This window comes from Paramormyrops kingsleyae, chromosome 3 (genome assembly GCF_048594095.1).
Source record: "Paramormyrops kingsleyae isolate MSU_618 chromosome 3, PKINGS_0.4, whole genome shotgun sequence".
Lineage (NCBI taxonomy): Eukaryota > Metazoa > Chordata > Actinopteri > Osteoglossiformes > Mormyridae > Paramormyrops > Paramormyrops kingsleyae.
In genome coordinates, this window is record NC_132799.1 from 25,725,568 (window position 1) to 25,742,162 (window position 16,595).

Sequence of the window (16,595 nt, forward strand, 5' to 3'; positions counted from 1 at the left end):
GGGCGAAGGCGCATCCTCTTACATTCTCAATCCCGACACTGAATAGAAGCCCGACCTCCCCCCGAGCATGAGGCACCACAGTCACGAATGTGTAAGATCAACGGCTCAGTCACTTTTATTTTCATATTTCTTTTCAGAACGGAAAGGAAATATTACTTCATTGGAGCCGTGCTCTCAGGGGAGGGAGGCCTGACGCTCCAGTCCACCAGCATCCTGTTATATTCGTTTGTAAACACAAAGCAGCACGGTGGTGGGACCAAGGGAGCAGCGAGTGGGTGGGATAAGCACAGCAATAAGGATTTGCTGACATTACGGCACATTTCTTTGGGGGGGGGGGGGAGCTTAAAGCAGAGTTAAGACCCTAACGGCAGTGAACCCTGCTCTATACAATAAGAAAGGGTTGTACTTCAAATAATTGATTTCTGTGACATTGTCTGTTTAAAGGGCACACACGTGATGTGTGCGTGTTTTTTTAAACCATTTTATTTATTACTAGAGTCATTATCATACAGGCATTGTACTTTTTTTTCTCTTTTATGAGCAGTAATAGTAACAATTACCAGGATAAGATAAGACGAGCAGGAGCCCACAATGAAAAAAGAGACAAGGGCTTTTTAATGGCTGTGTGGGAATTTCCTGGATGGGGGGGGGGAGGGTGCAAAACATCTAAATAAATATCCTAAAAGTGCTTTCAACACTTCGGCTTCCCCCCCAGAGTCGTGACACCACCAGTGGGGAGGGGAGGGGGCTGCGGTGTGCACCTTACATCTACTCCTGGTTTTTTATGTCCTCATGGGAATGGGTGGGGGGCTCCTTTTATCTGGTCTGAATCGACTGCCAGGCTAATGTGTTCTCTGCACAGATGGGACTGCCTTCCCGCTCTGCTGCCTCTCCCGCATGCCAGCCAAGCCGCCGACCGCGGGAAGAAATCTGCATGGAAATGTTCTCTTAAAAAGGCAATTTACACATCAGCGCGGTTTGTTTACGTTTCATACATTACCACACGGGAATAAACAAACACGTAAACAAAAGCGGTCTGGCATACTCGCAGGCGGGGGGGGGGGGGGTTAGCGCGGGGTTTCATATGTAAATGCGCGTGACTCTGCGGGACACACGCCTGCTCGTCGTGTCCCCGCGGGTTTGAAAGCGCCCCCCGCAGGCAGAGTGATGGCGCATGCCACTGGGAGGTGCTGCGTTTGTTTTTTTTTGGATATGTGCGATACGTCAGGGCCGGCCATCTGGGCCGACAATCTTGCAAACGCGGTCTGGAGCCATGGCGCTGCGGAATCTTCTTTCCAAGACCTTGGGCTAGTCTGAGCCAGGAGAAGGTCGCCAGGCCTGGAAATGTCAGTGACTTTGGGGGCAGAGATGCAGCCCTGTTTTCTTCAAGGGCTGATCTAGCATGAGCTGGCTGTCGGGGCCTTTCAGAGGACGTCTAGGCAGGGATAGGACAGCTGTACAGTATGTCCTCCACCTTCTGATGGAGCTCATGGTGTAACCACACCTGGAAGCTTCTCCTCATCCCTTTCTTATACAGCCTATGATATTTTGAGAATGATTGATTATACCTCTGCTTTCTGACTCATAAATACAGTTTGTAACAACAGGAGTCTGCATACGCTTACCTGCTGAATTCACAAGCATGGAATATTTTGCTGTTATTCTGGCTTGCCCTGTGGCAAGGAGGCAGTGCTGGGATCATTATCTTCCTGAGAATGGAGGTCTCCCCGACACCACGACCCAGGCGAGCGGCCAGCTAGCAGCAGATAACCAGCTGTTTCCATCTGGCCGTACCCTGATTTCCGTCGCCGGATTCCTCGCACCTCATCCTGAGAGACGTTTGGCGTTTTCCATTTTCCCACGTCCGATATCCCAGCTCTGTACCGACTGCTTTTCACCAAGTAAATGGCCGGATTCTGTATCCACGGCGATTTCGTATGTTCCTATGGAGACCGGAACATTTCCATCCCAACCAAATCTAAGCTGCTTCCTCTGCACCCTTGTGCAGATGCTTTTGTCCCCATTCAATCAAAAAATAATAATAAAAATAAAAAATAATAATTAACAGTTAAGTTTATAATTACCTGTTGGTAATTATGGCAATATTTGGAGATAGCAAGGGATTACAAGAAAGGAGAGAATGTGGATGAAGATATTTGATACCAGGATTATTACTGGTTGGGATTCAGGATTCACTTATTATCTGATGCATCCCGGGCGATTCTTCGGGGTTTGGTACAGCCCCAGTACGGTGCCACACAGCAACCCTTATCAAGCCAGACAGATGCACACGAAGGCTCCATGTTTATAGCAATAATGACAGGCGGCGGGGGGTGTAGGGGGAGCTGCCAATCAGAGCAGGGGTCAGCGGGGTCACGGATGGCACCAGCCGGAGAACATGCGGCCTGAACACGGCTGTTACCTGCAGGATCGTCCAGAAGTTTCGGGAATTAAAGGAAGGTAGCTCAGGAAACAAAGTGTGGAAGATCAAACATTAAGACACTCAACACGCCTGAATTCCCGTGACGATGTGTGGTGAACGGCCATTAAAAAGGTTGCTTAAGTTAATTATATTCCAGATTAATATATTATTAGTTGAAAGGTCTTGATTAAAGAGACTTAGTTTTGTTCTCAGGTGTTTGTAACCTAACAGCACATTATGCTTGTAAATCACTTTTTTTCAGGACTGGGGCCTCAGTGATAGAGGACAGCGTCTGTAGTCTATAAAGCCCTCATTTTCATCCCTGCAATCTTAGCTGTTCAATTTATTTTTCAATCTTTTGAGACCTTCTTCTGCATGCTCTCATGCATAATTTAGCATTGCATGAACCGGGTGTTTTGAGATTTCCCTTCGTGTCTCGGGCTTTTCTTGAACCGCGGAATGGCGTTCCGTTCCTCCCAAACTTTTCCCATGCTATTCCCCTTTGAGTTAGCCAGGTCGAGGATTCTCGGAAAAGTCTCGTATCTCAGGATTTCAGGCAGCCCGCTCCTCAAGCGTCTGATTCCTGTCGTCTCTGCCTTCTGTGATTTGCATATACTTCACGTTGCCATCTTGACTGTCCTCCATTATCCTCGTTAAGAGTGTGTATGAGGTTTGCTTTTATTCTTTGTCCTGAGTATGTGCGGTTTAATCATATTGCATTTATTTACTATCTATTGTACTGAGTATTTCTGGCCAACAGGGGGCCACAATCCTCAGGGGCCCCATACAAATGCTCGGTTTGAGTGGTTGTAAACACAGCTGCTGTCCTCTAGAACAGCATCTGGCACTCAAATGACCCAGGGACTGGACAAAACTGGAAATCACATCATCCATCCATCCATCCATCCATCCATCCATCTTTCCATTCTGAATTATCTGATACAGGGTTGTGTTGATAACCAATTCCGTTAAAGCACAGCAAGAATGAAGAATGATCTATAAAAATTTAGCCTATTAATCCATGTCCTTAAATCATAAGGGATTTCTGGAATTTCCATTGAGATGCACTGTGTACATGCATTTCATAACTATAGGTGTTTTCAGAACGTTAACTTGTTTCAGCATAAATAAATTACATCTTTTTTTTTGCAACCGCTTTTCTGGTTCAGGGTCCTGGGGGGGGTAGTCTCTCCTGGAGGCTACAGGTGCAAGGCGGGGAACAACCCAGGATGGGGCGCCAATCCATCGTGGGTTCCACTCACACACCACTCACTGACACAAGTACACCTGCAGGCAATATAGTAACTCCAATAACCCTCAGGCACCTTTCTGGATGGTTGGGGGGGACACCAGAGTACCCAGAGGAAAACCCATGATGATACGGGGAGAGAACGCAAACTGCACGCACATGGACCCATGACAGACACTCGAATGCTGGTCCCAGAGGTGCGAGGCAACAGTGCTAACCACTGCACCACCGTGCCCCCCTCCCCCCCCAATGAACACTCTACCTCTAATGACCAAAAACATGAACTCGCTTTAAAAACATCCCCAAATATTTATTGTAAAGGTAAACACAGGACTTCTGCTAGAAAAATAAAACTAACATAGACTAATCATTACTTCCAACAGGAAATGAGAAGTAGATTTCATAAAGGTTTGTTTCGTCCAGGAGTAAATTTAGAAATAATTACCTCTGTTTCTGTCCTCAGGAGAGTTTCACCACAAAATGGGAGAATGAAACAGAAACACTTACAAAATACAAGCTTCCTAACTGGAATCACATCAAATTTTAATTAAAAGTATTCCCATTCTAATTTAAGTGAAATATATCCAGGCCTTTGGCATATTACATGGGAATGAAGTACCAGCTGGTCATTAGAAAGTTGGAAAAATGTTTGCTGTGGCTTTAGAAACTGTGTGCGGTATTTAAATGGAAGTAGTATCACAACTGTGGGCAGTGATTAGATGGGGGAACTCTCATCCACACGCAACAAATCTGTCTGTCTACATCAAAGCATATTCTACACAGAGAAATGTCTTTTCTTGGACTTAAATGGTATAATTACCCAAGGACTAGCTAAAGCCAGAGAGCTGGAGAGTGGAGGGATCGTGAAATTGACAAATATCTCGTTGGCTTAAATACTGAGTTTAATCAGCTGTATTTTTAAGATCCTTTTCTGCTGTCATTCTGACAACTGAATCGGCATGTTGCTGAAAGGCACATGACAGCTTCGTGATCTTTGGTCTGGTCTGGCTCCTCTGCTTTGCTTTTCATTTGAATCTATGTTCTTTGTAGCGAAGTCGGGTTTGAAGCGATGCGAAGACCAGGCTGCTTGCTAAGCGCATTTGGATAGTTGTCATTGTTAACATACACCGATCAGCCATAATATTAAAATCACCTGCCTAGTATTATGTACATCCCCATCGTGCTGCTAAGGAAGGAATGGACTCCATGAAACCTCTGAAGGTGTCCTGTGGTATCTGGCACCGAGACGTTACCAGCAGATCCTGTAGGTTGTGAGGTGGATCTCCACAGCTTGTTTGTCCAGCACATCCCACAGATATTCAGTCTGATTGAGATCTGGGGAATTTGGAGGCCAAGTCAACACCTTGAACTCTTTTTGATGTTCCTCAGACCATCCCTGAACAATTTCTGCAGTGTGGCAGGGTGCATTATCAGGCAGAAAGAGGCCAATGACATTGGGAATACCGATGCCATGAAGGGGTGTACTTGGTCTGCAACTATGTTTGGGTAGGTGGTAAGTGTCAAAGTAACTTCTCCATAAATGGCAGGACCCAAGGTCTCCCAGCAGAACATGGCCCAGAGCATCACACTGCCTCCGCAGGCTTGACATCTTCTTATAGTGCATCCTGGTGCCATCACTTCCCCATTTAAATGACGCAAAAACACCGGCCGGCCACATGGTGTAAGGAGAACGTGACTCATCAGACCAGGCCACCTTCTTCCATTGCTCCATGGCCCAGTTCTGATGCTCTCGTGCCGATGGTAGGCGCTTTGGGCTGAGGACAGGGGTCAGCAAGGACACTCTGACTGGTCTGCAGCTACCAAGCCAGATACAAAGCAAGCTGTGATACACTGTGTGTTCTGACACATTTCTATCACAGCCAGCATTAACCTTTTCAGCAATTTATGCTACAGTAGCTCCCATGTAGGATCAGACCAGACAGGCTGGCCTTCACTCCCCACGTGCATCAATGAGCCTTGGGCACCCATGACCCTATGACCGGTTCACCGGTTGGCATTCCTTGGACCACTTTTGGCAGATATTTTGGTATCGACCACTGAAATCCAGGAACACTCCACAAGACCTGCTTTTTTGGAGATGCTCTGACCCAGATGTCTAGCCATCACAATTTAGACCTCGTCGCTCAGATCCTAACACTTGCCCATTTTCCCTGCTTCCAGCACATCAACTTCAAGAACTGACTGTTCACCTGCCTGACATAAAATGGCACCCTTAGCAGGTGCCAGAGTAACGAAATAATGTAAATAATTATCTTTATATGCATTGCCGTGTTTCACAAAGACACATTTTCTGTCCCGTGAATCCTCGTGAAAGGACACCTCGCGTTGTTGCAGTGAAAATGTACCAAAGCCTCAATTTTTGCAACATTTTTAAAGTAATGGCCGCATTTTCTGTGCTTGTTGTCATCTCACACAATGAAACAAACCAGCCCTATGTAAGTATACGTAAATTCAAGGAGACGTCACGGTAATTGCAGGACGGGAGGGATAGCTGTAAAAGCTAAATTCATTACCTATCACACACTGTCACCACTGGCATACAAATAAATGTGTTTTCATAGGCCACAGTTTTAATTATGTTTAATATCTATTTTGGTAAATGGAGATATGCCATTCCTCAAGTTTACTTTCATTGGAATGCCCCAGTGACACTGGTGTTGTGCATTTTACAGTAAATATGAAATTGATGCTTTAAATTGAGGTTTTTCTTCTTTTCAAGCTACAATAAGGCAAGTGGTAAAGTCTTCTGACCGTGAAGCTGTTTGAACTCGCGTATCTCCTCGTCAGTCATTGCTGTGTTCAGGCGGGAAACACACCAGGCCAGATGTGGACCCAAAAACACCCGCGTTTCTCAGTACAGCTGGACGTCATATGTCCCTACCTGCTGTTACCATAGAAACAATAACTCACGTGAAGTCAAACCCGATTAATCTGCTCACAATGTAACCGCTGTTTATAAGTGAGGCAAAACTCTTTCAAAAATGAATAACCCCCCCCCCCCCCCCCCCCAAGTCTCTGTTTAACGAACTCCACTGAATAATGGAAGGACGTAAGTAAAAGTAGATTCCATACCAAAACACTACTCAAGTAAAAGTAAAAAACATACTGTTTTGGAGTACTTAAGTAACAACTACTATGCATTAAAATCTATTGATCTTACAAAAAAACAACCTATTCTTTTAAATAACTGACATTGTAAGCTACAGTGCAGCACAGTAAGGAGAACTGACTCGCATATATATAATTCCTTTATTCAGAAAAACCGGTAAACTTGCCGTGCTTGCTGGCGCAGATTAGCAGAATGAATTTTATTCTGGGGAAAAATAAAGATCGATCTATGGACCAGATTTAATAATGAATCACAAACATTTCTCAGATCAGTAGCCTACTTACAGAGCTCTTATAAGTGGTGAATAATCCAACAGAAACTCGAGTTTTTCAATAGGCTACCGAAAATGCATCCATCCGTCCATCCATTTCCTGTAACTGCCTGTCCTATTCATGGTGATGGGGGTCCGGAAAACGACTGATCGTCCAATGCTATCACCATGCTTGAGTTCAGTAGTAGCTCTAGTGCTGCTAACTTCGAAAATCGATAAAGTTAAAATATCAACACCGGCAGTTTCGGTATGTTGCCCAATATGTCGTGCATCTCTACATATTGCTTGTTCAATACATTCAAAAAGGCAATACGTAATGCAAGATAATAGTAATAATAATAGAAAGAATGAAATACTGCTCCTGAATCGTGAGAGAATATCGCGCTCTAGCTCCGGAGTTGATTCATAGAGCTATTTTAAGCAGAATCGTGCAGCCCTTATCAGGTGCGTTGTATGCAATAGTAAGCTACACCTATATTTTTTAATTGTGAGGATTACAATAGTCGTACAGAAGGTACTGGAGTAAAAAGTTGTTATTCAGTTAAGAAATATAACGAAGTGAAAGTAAAAGTTGCAACAACTAAAATTACTTAAGTACAAATCCGTAAAAAAAAACCTACTTAAGCAGGTCTGCACTGCCGAAGTATTTGTTCTTCGTTACTTTACATCTCATGGGGGGGGGGGGGGCATTTCATTTGATGGAGTTTGTGCAGTGAGCTCACCTCCCAGAGACAGATGACCTGGAGCTGGACCTAGACCTTGGTGAGGATTGTAAATCCTCCTTAGGCAAGGAGGCCACTATTATGTGAACAACAAAGGGATGAAGGAGTTTAGAGGAGAGAGAGAAAAGCCATCTCACTCGCATAATGTGCTATATATGGGCGGCTTTGGTGACAGACAGCAGCATTTGCCATCGTTCTGCGGCTCTTTGCAAGTGCTGAGGTTCGATAAACATGTTCCTGAGATCCAGGTTCGCACTATAAATTTAGGAGAACATTGCGGTCCATTGCTGGGACATGAGTGGAGGCCCGGCAGAGCGCCTTGTAAAAATACTGACCCAATTGCAGCCTCTGAGGGTCCTTCCTCGCCCATTGCCCAACACCGCATGCATTTATTTTCAGAAATTCGTCCAGATATCAAGTCATTCAGCCCAAGCCGCAGGTCAACAATCCAAATTTAATGTTTACCGAGCCGATCTTTGCAGTGAAATAAAAAGTAAACTCGTTTCGATTTATATTGCTTTTATATTTCTGGAAAATGGTTATTGTAATGTTAAAATTGCTGCAAAACGCAGGTAACCTTTGACTGATAAAGGACTCTGGCGAAATGTTAAACGGAAGGCGGCAGAATGACAGGTCGTTGATTACGGTATAATTTCTCGTTTGATAAAAGCCAGCCAGAATAATGAATACTGTTAGGGCCCTGAATTTAACCTAAACGTATCTTACTTTGTTTATTTGATTTATCTGCATCATATCGATAAATTGATTGATTTCCCCATTCTTTAATGTAACCTGTCGATGGGACAGTGTTTACTAATAAAGAATTAAAAGCAGTGTGGATATTTATGTAATGTAGTGCAATGTAGACAGTTTATATGGAACAGTAGTAAAAATATATATGAAATTCATACTGAGAGAACTGTTCTTGTTTTCTGTACAAACTAACGTTAGAAAGTTCTGTAAAAAATAAGTCCTTAATGATAATATAATGTATTATTGCGGCTGCTTAGACTATATGAGACTCATCGTTTTAAATACAGTTATAGTGTATTGGGGTGCTGTGCGGAGAATAATTGATTTAAGAAACAGGAAACCGGGAAACGTCGCCCACCGATTTTATGAAACGATTTACCACCGCCCACCACACCCCCACCCCCGGGGTGCAACTAGGGGGGCGATGACGTCACTGCGCGGCCCCGTCTGCGGCTTTTGGGGAAAACGGGCAGGTCTGCGGAGATGCTGGATGTTGTCGGTCCCATCTGACCCAACACTACAAGTTGCTGTTAGTCCCGGATCTCGACACCCTGCAGGCTATTCCCGGGGCGGCACGGTCGTGATGCTGCACTGTAGGGTTTAAACCTCACTTTCCCGGGTATTTTTCATGGCTTTAAATTCTCACTTGGAAAAAAAAACACTAAAGGACTCGTCTTACCGAAGAAATTTCAATGCGAGAGAGCGATCAGTGAGACTACAGCGCGGGGATATGCAAAAAGGCAATGCGTGCTGTATTGATCATGTTTTTTTTTCTCTTAATGGACAAAATGCAGGACAATTAAATTAAAATACACGTTTGAGGGGCGCACTTGAGATCGGCGTGACATTGCCGGACAGTGCTGGGTCTGTGCTCGCGGGGAATGAGGGTCTGCGCAGACAGAAGGTGAAGCTGACATCGCCCTGCTCCCACCCAGACCGCTAAGTTTCCCGGAAAATTGGGCTCTGGAGCCGGTGGCACATCGGGAACCTTCCCCACTTTTTAAGGCGGGATCTTGCGCCCGTTTCTGGTCCATGGATTGTCCGCGTCCTGGTCGCTTCCCGGTGGTTTACAGAGGGCGCCGCTTTGCTGCGGAGTATCGGGCTCTCCGTGCGCACTTTTCTTTGGTGAAGACGCCGGACGGGATGGATGTCTCACTGCTTCGCTGAAGATCGCCGGCTCCTTCCCCCGGCTTTGCCCGACTTTCTCGCCACCATGCAGCTGCTCCGAGTTGCCTGGGCTTTCGCCGGAGCGGCGATATGTTGCTTCATTATTTTCCTCTTCCACTCGCACTTCATGAAGGAAGGTAAATCGTGTATTTTTTTATCCTTCCTCTTCGTTTATATGCGGGCATTTCGGGCGCATCCGTGGCGTTAAACAAATGCACGGCATTAATTTTGCATTTATGTCTCCCCGTTGCATCGCCATTGCGTGCGTCTTTTGCGCAGTGTATAATGAACACGCTCCTGCCCCAAGCATTATTCCCAGACCACTTTTTTAGACTGAAATGTCAACGAAATACTTACGGAATGTGAAAACTGTGTAATGCCCATCCCAGTGGCTGGAGCACTGCCTTAAAGGCGGTGTATTAATCTCAACAGGTTACACTTAATCGCCCGGGTACAGCAATCGTTTCAGTCCTTTGCGTTTCGCCCTCGGCAGCCGGACTAAATCACCGCTGATATAATGTTACGTCTTGAAGTTTAAAAAACGGTAGCTTTGCGGCAGAAAGTGCTGATATATTGTGTGGGTTTTCAATAGATGGCACTAGAGTCTTGCTGCGGGCCAGTGTCAGGGTCAAACTGTAATTATTTCCCTCTTTTTATCCGCGTTTCTGAGGCATATTCTTGGCGCTGGGTAAATTTAAGCGGGCTGCACACACACACGCGCGTAACAGACCCGTATAGATCTAAAATAATCTATTGATCATAAAATAATTACGATGGATAATGAATTTCAAAGCTTTTAAAGATCATTTAATTTTATTTAAATATTTTTGAATTTAATATGATCACTAAAAAGCGTCAATCCGGGTAATTTCTTTAATAATCTGTATATTGGCACAGGCGCGCTATAAATAGGGTAAATTCAATAACTGTGGCATAAAGTAACGTTATAATAGCCGTATGGTGTCATATTCAGTAAAATTTCGGAGGTAATACCGATCTTGCAAAACCATATAAACAAAAATTGGAATGAGCTACGATCTGTCTCACATTAGTGTTTATGGTTATTTTGTAATTACAATAGTGAAAGTATTTTTTCACGTGTTTACAAACATTTGGGTTTCGTTTAACCTCGTTGCGTTTTTATTTTCGAACTTAAATAAGTTTAAAATGCAATGCTTTTCCTGACACCCGGTTTGGCTTTTCCCCGCACGCATGTCTCTGTAATGCCGCCGCTGCTGGATGCAGTCGAGCCGGCTTGCGGAGATGAACAATCGCCGCTTGTTCCCGGACCAGTGAGGGGCCTCATTGAAAGAGACCCCCGCCTGCACACTCACTGCTTTGTCTGCGGCTCCGGGTCAACCTGTGGCCAAATCAAGAGCCCTCAATACCCGGAACCCACCTTGTGGGGCGGAAAAAAGGAAAAACGGATCCGGGAGAGAAAGAGAGAGAGAGAAAGACACCCCCAACTTCATCAGAAGCATTTCACATATCTGGCAACGTGATGATAAGTGTTGCTTTAAATGTCACCAGATCGACTCGCACTGTCAATGAACCAGATCGCATATAAATAACACGTATGAACCTGTAGATGCATATACGTATTCGCCATCCTCCCCTTACTCTAGATTATAGCTTTTGATTTGATTTTTCTCACTCATCGCCTCTGCACACGTCTGTACGTGCCGGGGGGCATGGAACCCCTCGCCGCCGGGATGCCGAGGCGCCTCGCCCCGTTTCCATGGATCATAGGATGATGCGTCGCCCCTGTTTGCTTCGGCTGCGCTGGTGAAATCATGCTTAAGTGGTGTTTTAATTGTAAATGAATCAGCTTTGAATATTTGTTGTTGTTTTTTTAATAGATCGGTAGGTTATACAGATTTTCAGCCAAGATTCCAGGGAAATCATCCCAGTCCCGATGTATAATCGACGTATCATTTCATCGGGTTTGATTTGCTTTTATTCATAACCACTCAGGAATACGTGACTGGCCAAATGCAGCTCTTGACGGCCACGGACTGAGATTCTCTTTTATTTTTATTTTACCCGCAAATAGCTGCTTTGATGCTATTATTCCTTGGCTGAGTCACTGCTGCCTGAGGTTTGAGGTGCAGGTCAGTCACTTGTTGGAACCAGTTAATAACCCGCCCATAAATACCCTAAAATCCATCTCCCCGATGTTACAGCACCCCAAGTAAGTCAGTGACATGAGGAGTAAAGTGTACTTTGAGATCACCGTTTACAAAACACTCTGATTTGTTTGATTTTGAGGGCACGGGGGAGGGGTGCATCTATGGAATCCATTGAGGCCTTTTTATAAACATCTGGCCCAAAGGCAAAAAGCTGTCTTCAGAGCTGGAGGAAGGATACAACTCTTCCACCATGATTAGCACCATTTGTAATAATCACAAAGAGCCACTGTAACGGAAGGCGTCAGCGCCCGCAGCGTGCTAATGGCGTGATGTCAGCCGACGAGCGGCGACCACGACACCTGTAGTAAATATGCAGCACCACCGAAGTGCATTACTGACCCACAGTGCAGGCAGTTTCACCGTGGAGCCGCACTTGGGGCTGAAGAAGCTCTAAACATTAGCACCTCCCGCCCCCCAGCTCGGCCATGCATAAACACCTGCGCACCATGCATTTCTCCGCTCGGCACTCCTTTGGTGTCGAGCTGCCATAGCCGAGGTTGCTGCCTTGCGTCAAGGACAGAGCGAGTACGGTAAAGCGATCCGCATGGCTGCCTGGCCGTAAGATTTATGAGTTTGGACATTGTTGAAAATGATTAAACTGTGTCTGCTGATAGGTTGACAAGGTGCTGCGCCGTTGCGGTGTGATATTTTAACCTTGTGAAGGTTCGCATCGGTGTGAGCGTTCTCGTGTTTGTACCCTGTCTTTAGGAGGGTTCATCTCCCACATGTGAGCTGGTGACGAGCTTCTGGTTGAGGTTCGTAAAGGAGCCATGTGAAGTGTGTATGGAAGGAGGCCATGTCTGTTTAGCAGAGGAGCTTTTGGGTACTGGGTGCGCCCTCATTCCAGGTCACAGCGGGATGTGTGTAGGGCGGGTCATCTTCAGACCAGGGGTGGGACAGCAAGGAACCCCTCTGCCCTCAAACAAGGATGAATTTTGAGAAAATGTCTTCACAAAGGTGTACCTTCTTTTAATAGAAATCTCAGCATGGCAGAATTGTTTTCATGGGAATGGGAGTCATTAATTACATTAAAATGCGAGTCAGTAGGGAGTCCCTTGAGAAATGGAGGGGTGTATGTCTGATGGGGTGTGTGTGGGGGTGGGGGTGGGGGTGCCGCGTCTGAGACCCATCCCTGTCTGACATTTCCTGTCAGCATGTCCCTCAGCGGCAAGATGCTCCAGCTTTCATGTCTAGATGTCAGCCATGACAGTTTAAAAAAGGAGGAAATGTGAATAAATAACCAATTTCCTTGCATTACGGTCATTAACTAGGAACCGTTTACAAAAGAACCGTGATGCTCAGATGCATTTCCCAGACGCACTCAAGGGCATTCAGGCTTCCTGTCTCCATATGAGCTTTCATATTTGCGGTTTCATCCATGTGCATTAAGATCAGACTTATTCAGTATCACTGAGTCAAGTGCTGTCCTGCAGAACATCTGTTAACCATCCTGGGCCATCAAGGAAGAGGTGCTGATTTCCATAAAAATCCCAAGATTATTTAAACATCGTATCAGGGCTTCCTGTGTACTACAAGAAACGGCACGTCACCACAGAGCTGGGCGGCGGAGATAATAACGATCATCACCGGGGGGCGCCAGGCTGTCGTCTCGGCCCCCAACCGCGTCAAAAGTAATTTCAAATAGATGATTATTTCTTTGTCCAGACCCAAAGTTAAACAAGACGATTGTCATTCTCTGTGACCCCATACCTTGGACTCTTACATTGTTGTTCTTATTTTCAATTTAGACCGAATTAAAAGAAATGACATTTAATGAACATCTCATAACTGCAGTTGTCACATTCTCTAACTCCCCGATCTTTGAATAAATTGCATGCCGGCCATGATTTAATCACGGGCGAACGCGACCGGGAAGCGCGCATCACTCCCCGGGAAGGTGGAGAGCAATATCGCCCCCAACCCACACCCCCGGTGGTGTTATAATTCCATTACACGCGGTGATGAGCAGATTTGGCTTGACGCTGGAGCTGGTCGCCCGGCTGAGTGGCCCATGAGATGAAAAGCCAGGGAGTGGATGGAGCAAAACCATGTTTCAAAATGAAAACGTGCACATTCTGTTTATCTAGAGCATAAGGATGGAGGACGAGACTCTGTTTTGGATTAGCTATAGGGTGGATAGTGGGTCTCTATTCTGGTTTAGCTATAGGGTGGATAGTGGGTCTCTAATCTGGTTTAGCTATAGGGTGGATAGTGGGTCGCTATTCTGGTTTAGCTATAGGGTGGATAGTGGGTCTCTATTCTGGTTTAGCTATAGGGTGGATAGTGGGTCTCTATTCTGGTTTAGCTATAGGGTGGATAGTGGGTCTCTATTCTGTTTTAGCTATAGGGTGGATAGTGGGTCTCTATTCTGGTTTAGCTATAGGGTGGATAGTGGGTCTCTATTCTGGTTTAGCTATAGGGTGGATAGTGGGTCTCTATTCTGGTTTAGCTATAGGGTGGATAGTGGGTCTCTATTCTGGTTTAGCTATAGGGTGGATAGTGCGTCTCTATTCTGGTTTAGCTATAGGGTGGATAGTGGGTCTCTATTCTGGTTTAGCTGTAGGGTGGATAGTGGGTCTCTATTCTGGTTTAGCTATAGGGTGGATACTGGGTCTCTATTCTGGTTTAGCTATAGGATGGAGAGCAGGTCTCTGTTTTGGATTAGCTTTAGGGTGGAGAGCTATTTAATTAGCGTTCTGGGTTTTTGTACCCCAGAGAAGTGTATTGTGACACCCAAATGTTAGTAATCTGTATAAATTCGTCGTATCCTTATGCTTAGCGGAGCATGCCAAATGCAACACAAGCGATAACCACTTAAGTCATGATGGAAGGGACACCCAGAACATCTATTAAAAGAGGAGATACTGCGATTAAACATAAAGATGTTGGCGGCATGGAAGTACATTTTGCAGATTCAAGTCTGTTATTTTTATAATTTTATTTTGTAAATATAGTTTTCATTTTTATTTCAATTCACAAATTATTTTCTTTTATTTAGTGTCTCTTTCGTTTATGATAATAGCACCGGTCCCAACAAGCCCAATGCACACGAACACACACTGGCACCATCAATCCACATGGAAAAGGCCCAGATTTTAGCCTAAACATTTTCTCAAGCAGTTATTCAATGGAGATTCTAAGGTAGCAGCCAGAAAACTTTGCGGAAACATTTGTTATAATGAATTGAAGCATTTTAGAAATCATAATGGTAATTTAATTAAAGTAATAAGAAAAACTATGCGTCAATTTAAAATATCGATGTTGACGTCACCAACTACGTCGACCAATCTGTGTATGTTTTTACTTCACTCTGGGGGTCAATATCCGAGAAATGATCATGTTTTATGTTATGTAATGTTTGCAAACATTTGCCGCTAATTGCAGCATTCACTCCTCCGTTCTACTTGTCAGGATAAGTGAGGGGTGACCTCTGACCCGGTGCGAGGAAAACGCACCCCCGCATCTCTCAGTCCCTGACAAGCGCTGTAGCTGCGTGTCTCCTGACAGATCGACGAGGTCACGGCATAAACATGCGCTCCTCCATCCTCTGTGACCCCCTGCGCGTCGCAATTTTGCCAAGTTCGACATGTCCCTGGGTCAACAAGGGAGGCGCTTGCGTTTCACGTCTTTAACCAATCACTTCGTCTTCATCGTATGACATCACCACGTTAATTAAAACCAGTGTTTTCTGTTAAGCGACAAAGTGCACAGATGTCTAAAGTACCTGTTTTATCGTGTAGGCCTTTTGTTAAAGGTCATATCATAGATACAAACATAGGAATATGCTGAGCGGCAGAGGCTGTGGGGAGCAATGTAAGGGCGCGTCTTTATTTATAAGGTGATAATCATAACAATAGCAAGACTTGAACTGGCAACCTTCTGATCACGAGTGCAAAGGCTGGACCTGCCGAGCCACAGACCACCCCGGGGCAGGTGGCTGGATGGCTGGAAGCCTTGAGTTTCATAATGAGAAAATAATGGGCAAATGTGGTGATGTCATATAGTGAAGACTGTGATTGGCTGAAGAAATGCAGCACAAACCAATCCTTTGCTGTCCCAGGGACACGTCGAACTCGGCCATTCCAGGATGTCCACGGATTAATCTTAAAGCCACAGTTACTGTAAACCGGCATGATGATCAAGACCCCCTGCTCACCTGCTGATCATGTAAATTAACCCCCTTCGCAGGGAGTGAACCTCCAATGACGTTCTAAAATAAAATGTCAGACCCGGGTGACCTTTATCCCTCGACCCTGTGCATGGCCCTCTGCCTCATGTGACTCCAGGCACCGACAGGGAGCCTTGAAGGGCTGCATTATGGCTTGCAGTGGCCGGCTCATGAAATGATTATTATTAGCAGCAGACGCCTAGGTGATGCCTGTCACTGTCGATAGCGGTTAACAGGGAGCGCGGTCGCCGGGATCTGGTTGCCTGGCGGGTCCCGCCGTCGGGTCAGGAAGAGCAGTGGCTGTAAGGCTGCCCAGCTGGACGGACGGACTGGCTTTAACGCCGGCTGAGCAGCCGTGGGGTGCAGCTACTGTCCACAGGGCTGCTTCAGATGGCAACGTTCGAGGAGTTGCCATGGAGACTCGGATCTTTTTTCTCTTTAAGAATGATAATTGCTGAAGGCGTCATGTGGCCTGACTGCATAGTATGGTATCACATAATCAGAGTGGCGCAGACACGTGTTGT

At 45.4% G+C, this 16,595-nt stretch overlaps 1 protein-coding gene across 3 annotated transcripts in view; it reads left to right on the top strand.

Annotated features, from left to right (window-relative positions):
- Nucleotides 1-16,595, top strand: part of LOC111857205 (chemokine-like protein TAFA-5) — a 65,890-nt gene that overhangs the window by 17,622 nt on the left and 31,673 nt on the right. The window contains exon 1 of one of the 3 annotated variants that reach the window (XM_023837817.2): nucleotides 9,020-9,851. The exons of the other annotated variants lie outside the window; for them this stretch is intronic. Coding sequence (XP_023693585.1) covers nucleotides 9,695-9,851 — 157 coding nt within the window. The 5' untranslated portion in view covers nucleotides 9,020-9,694. Of the gene's footprint in view, nucleotides 1-9,019; nucleotides 9,852-16,595 lie in introns of those variants that run through there. 3 annotated transcript variants of the gene reach the window in all.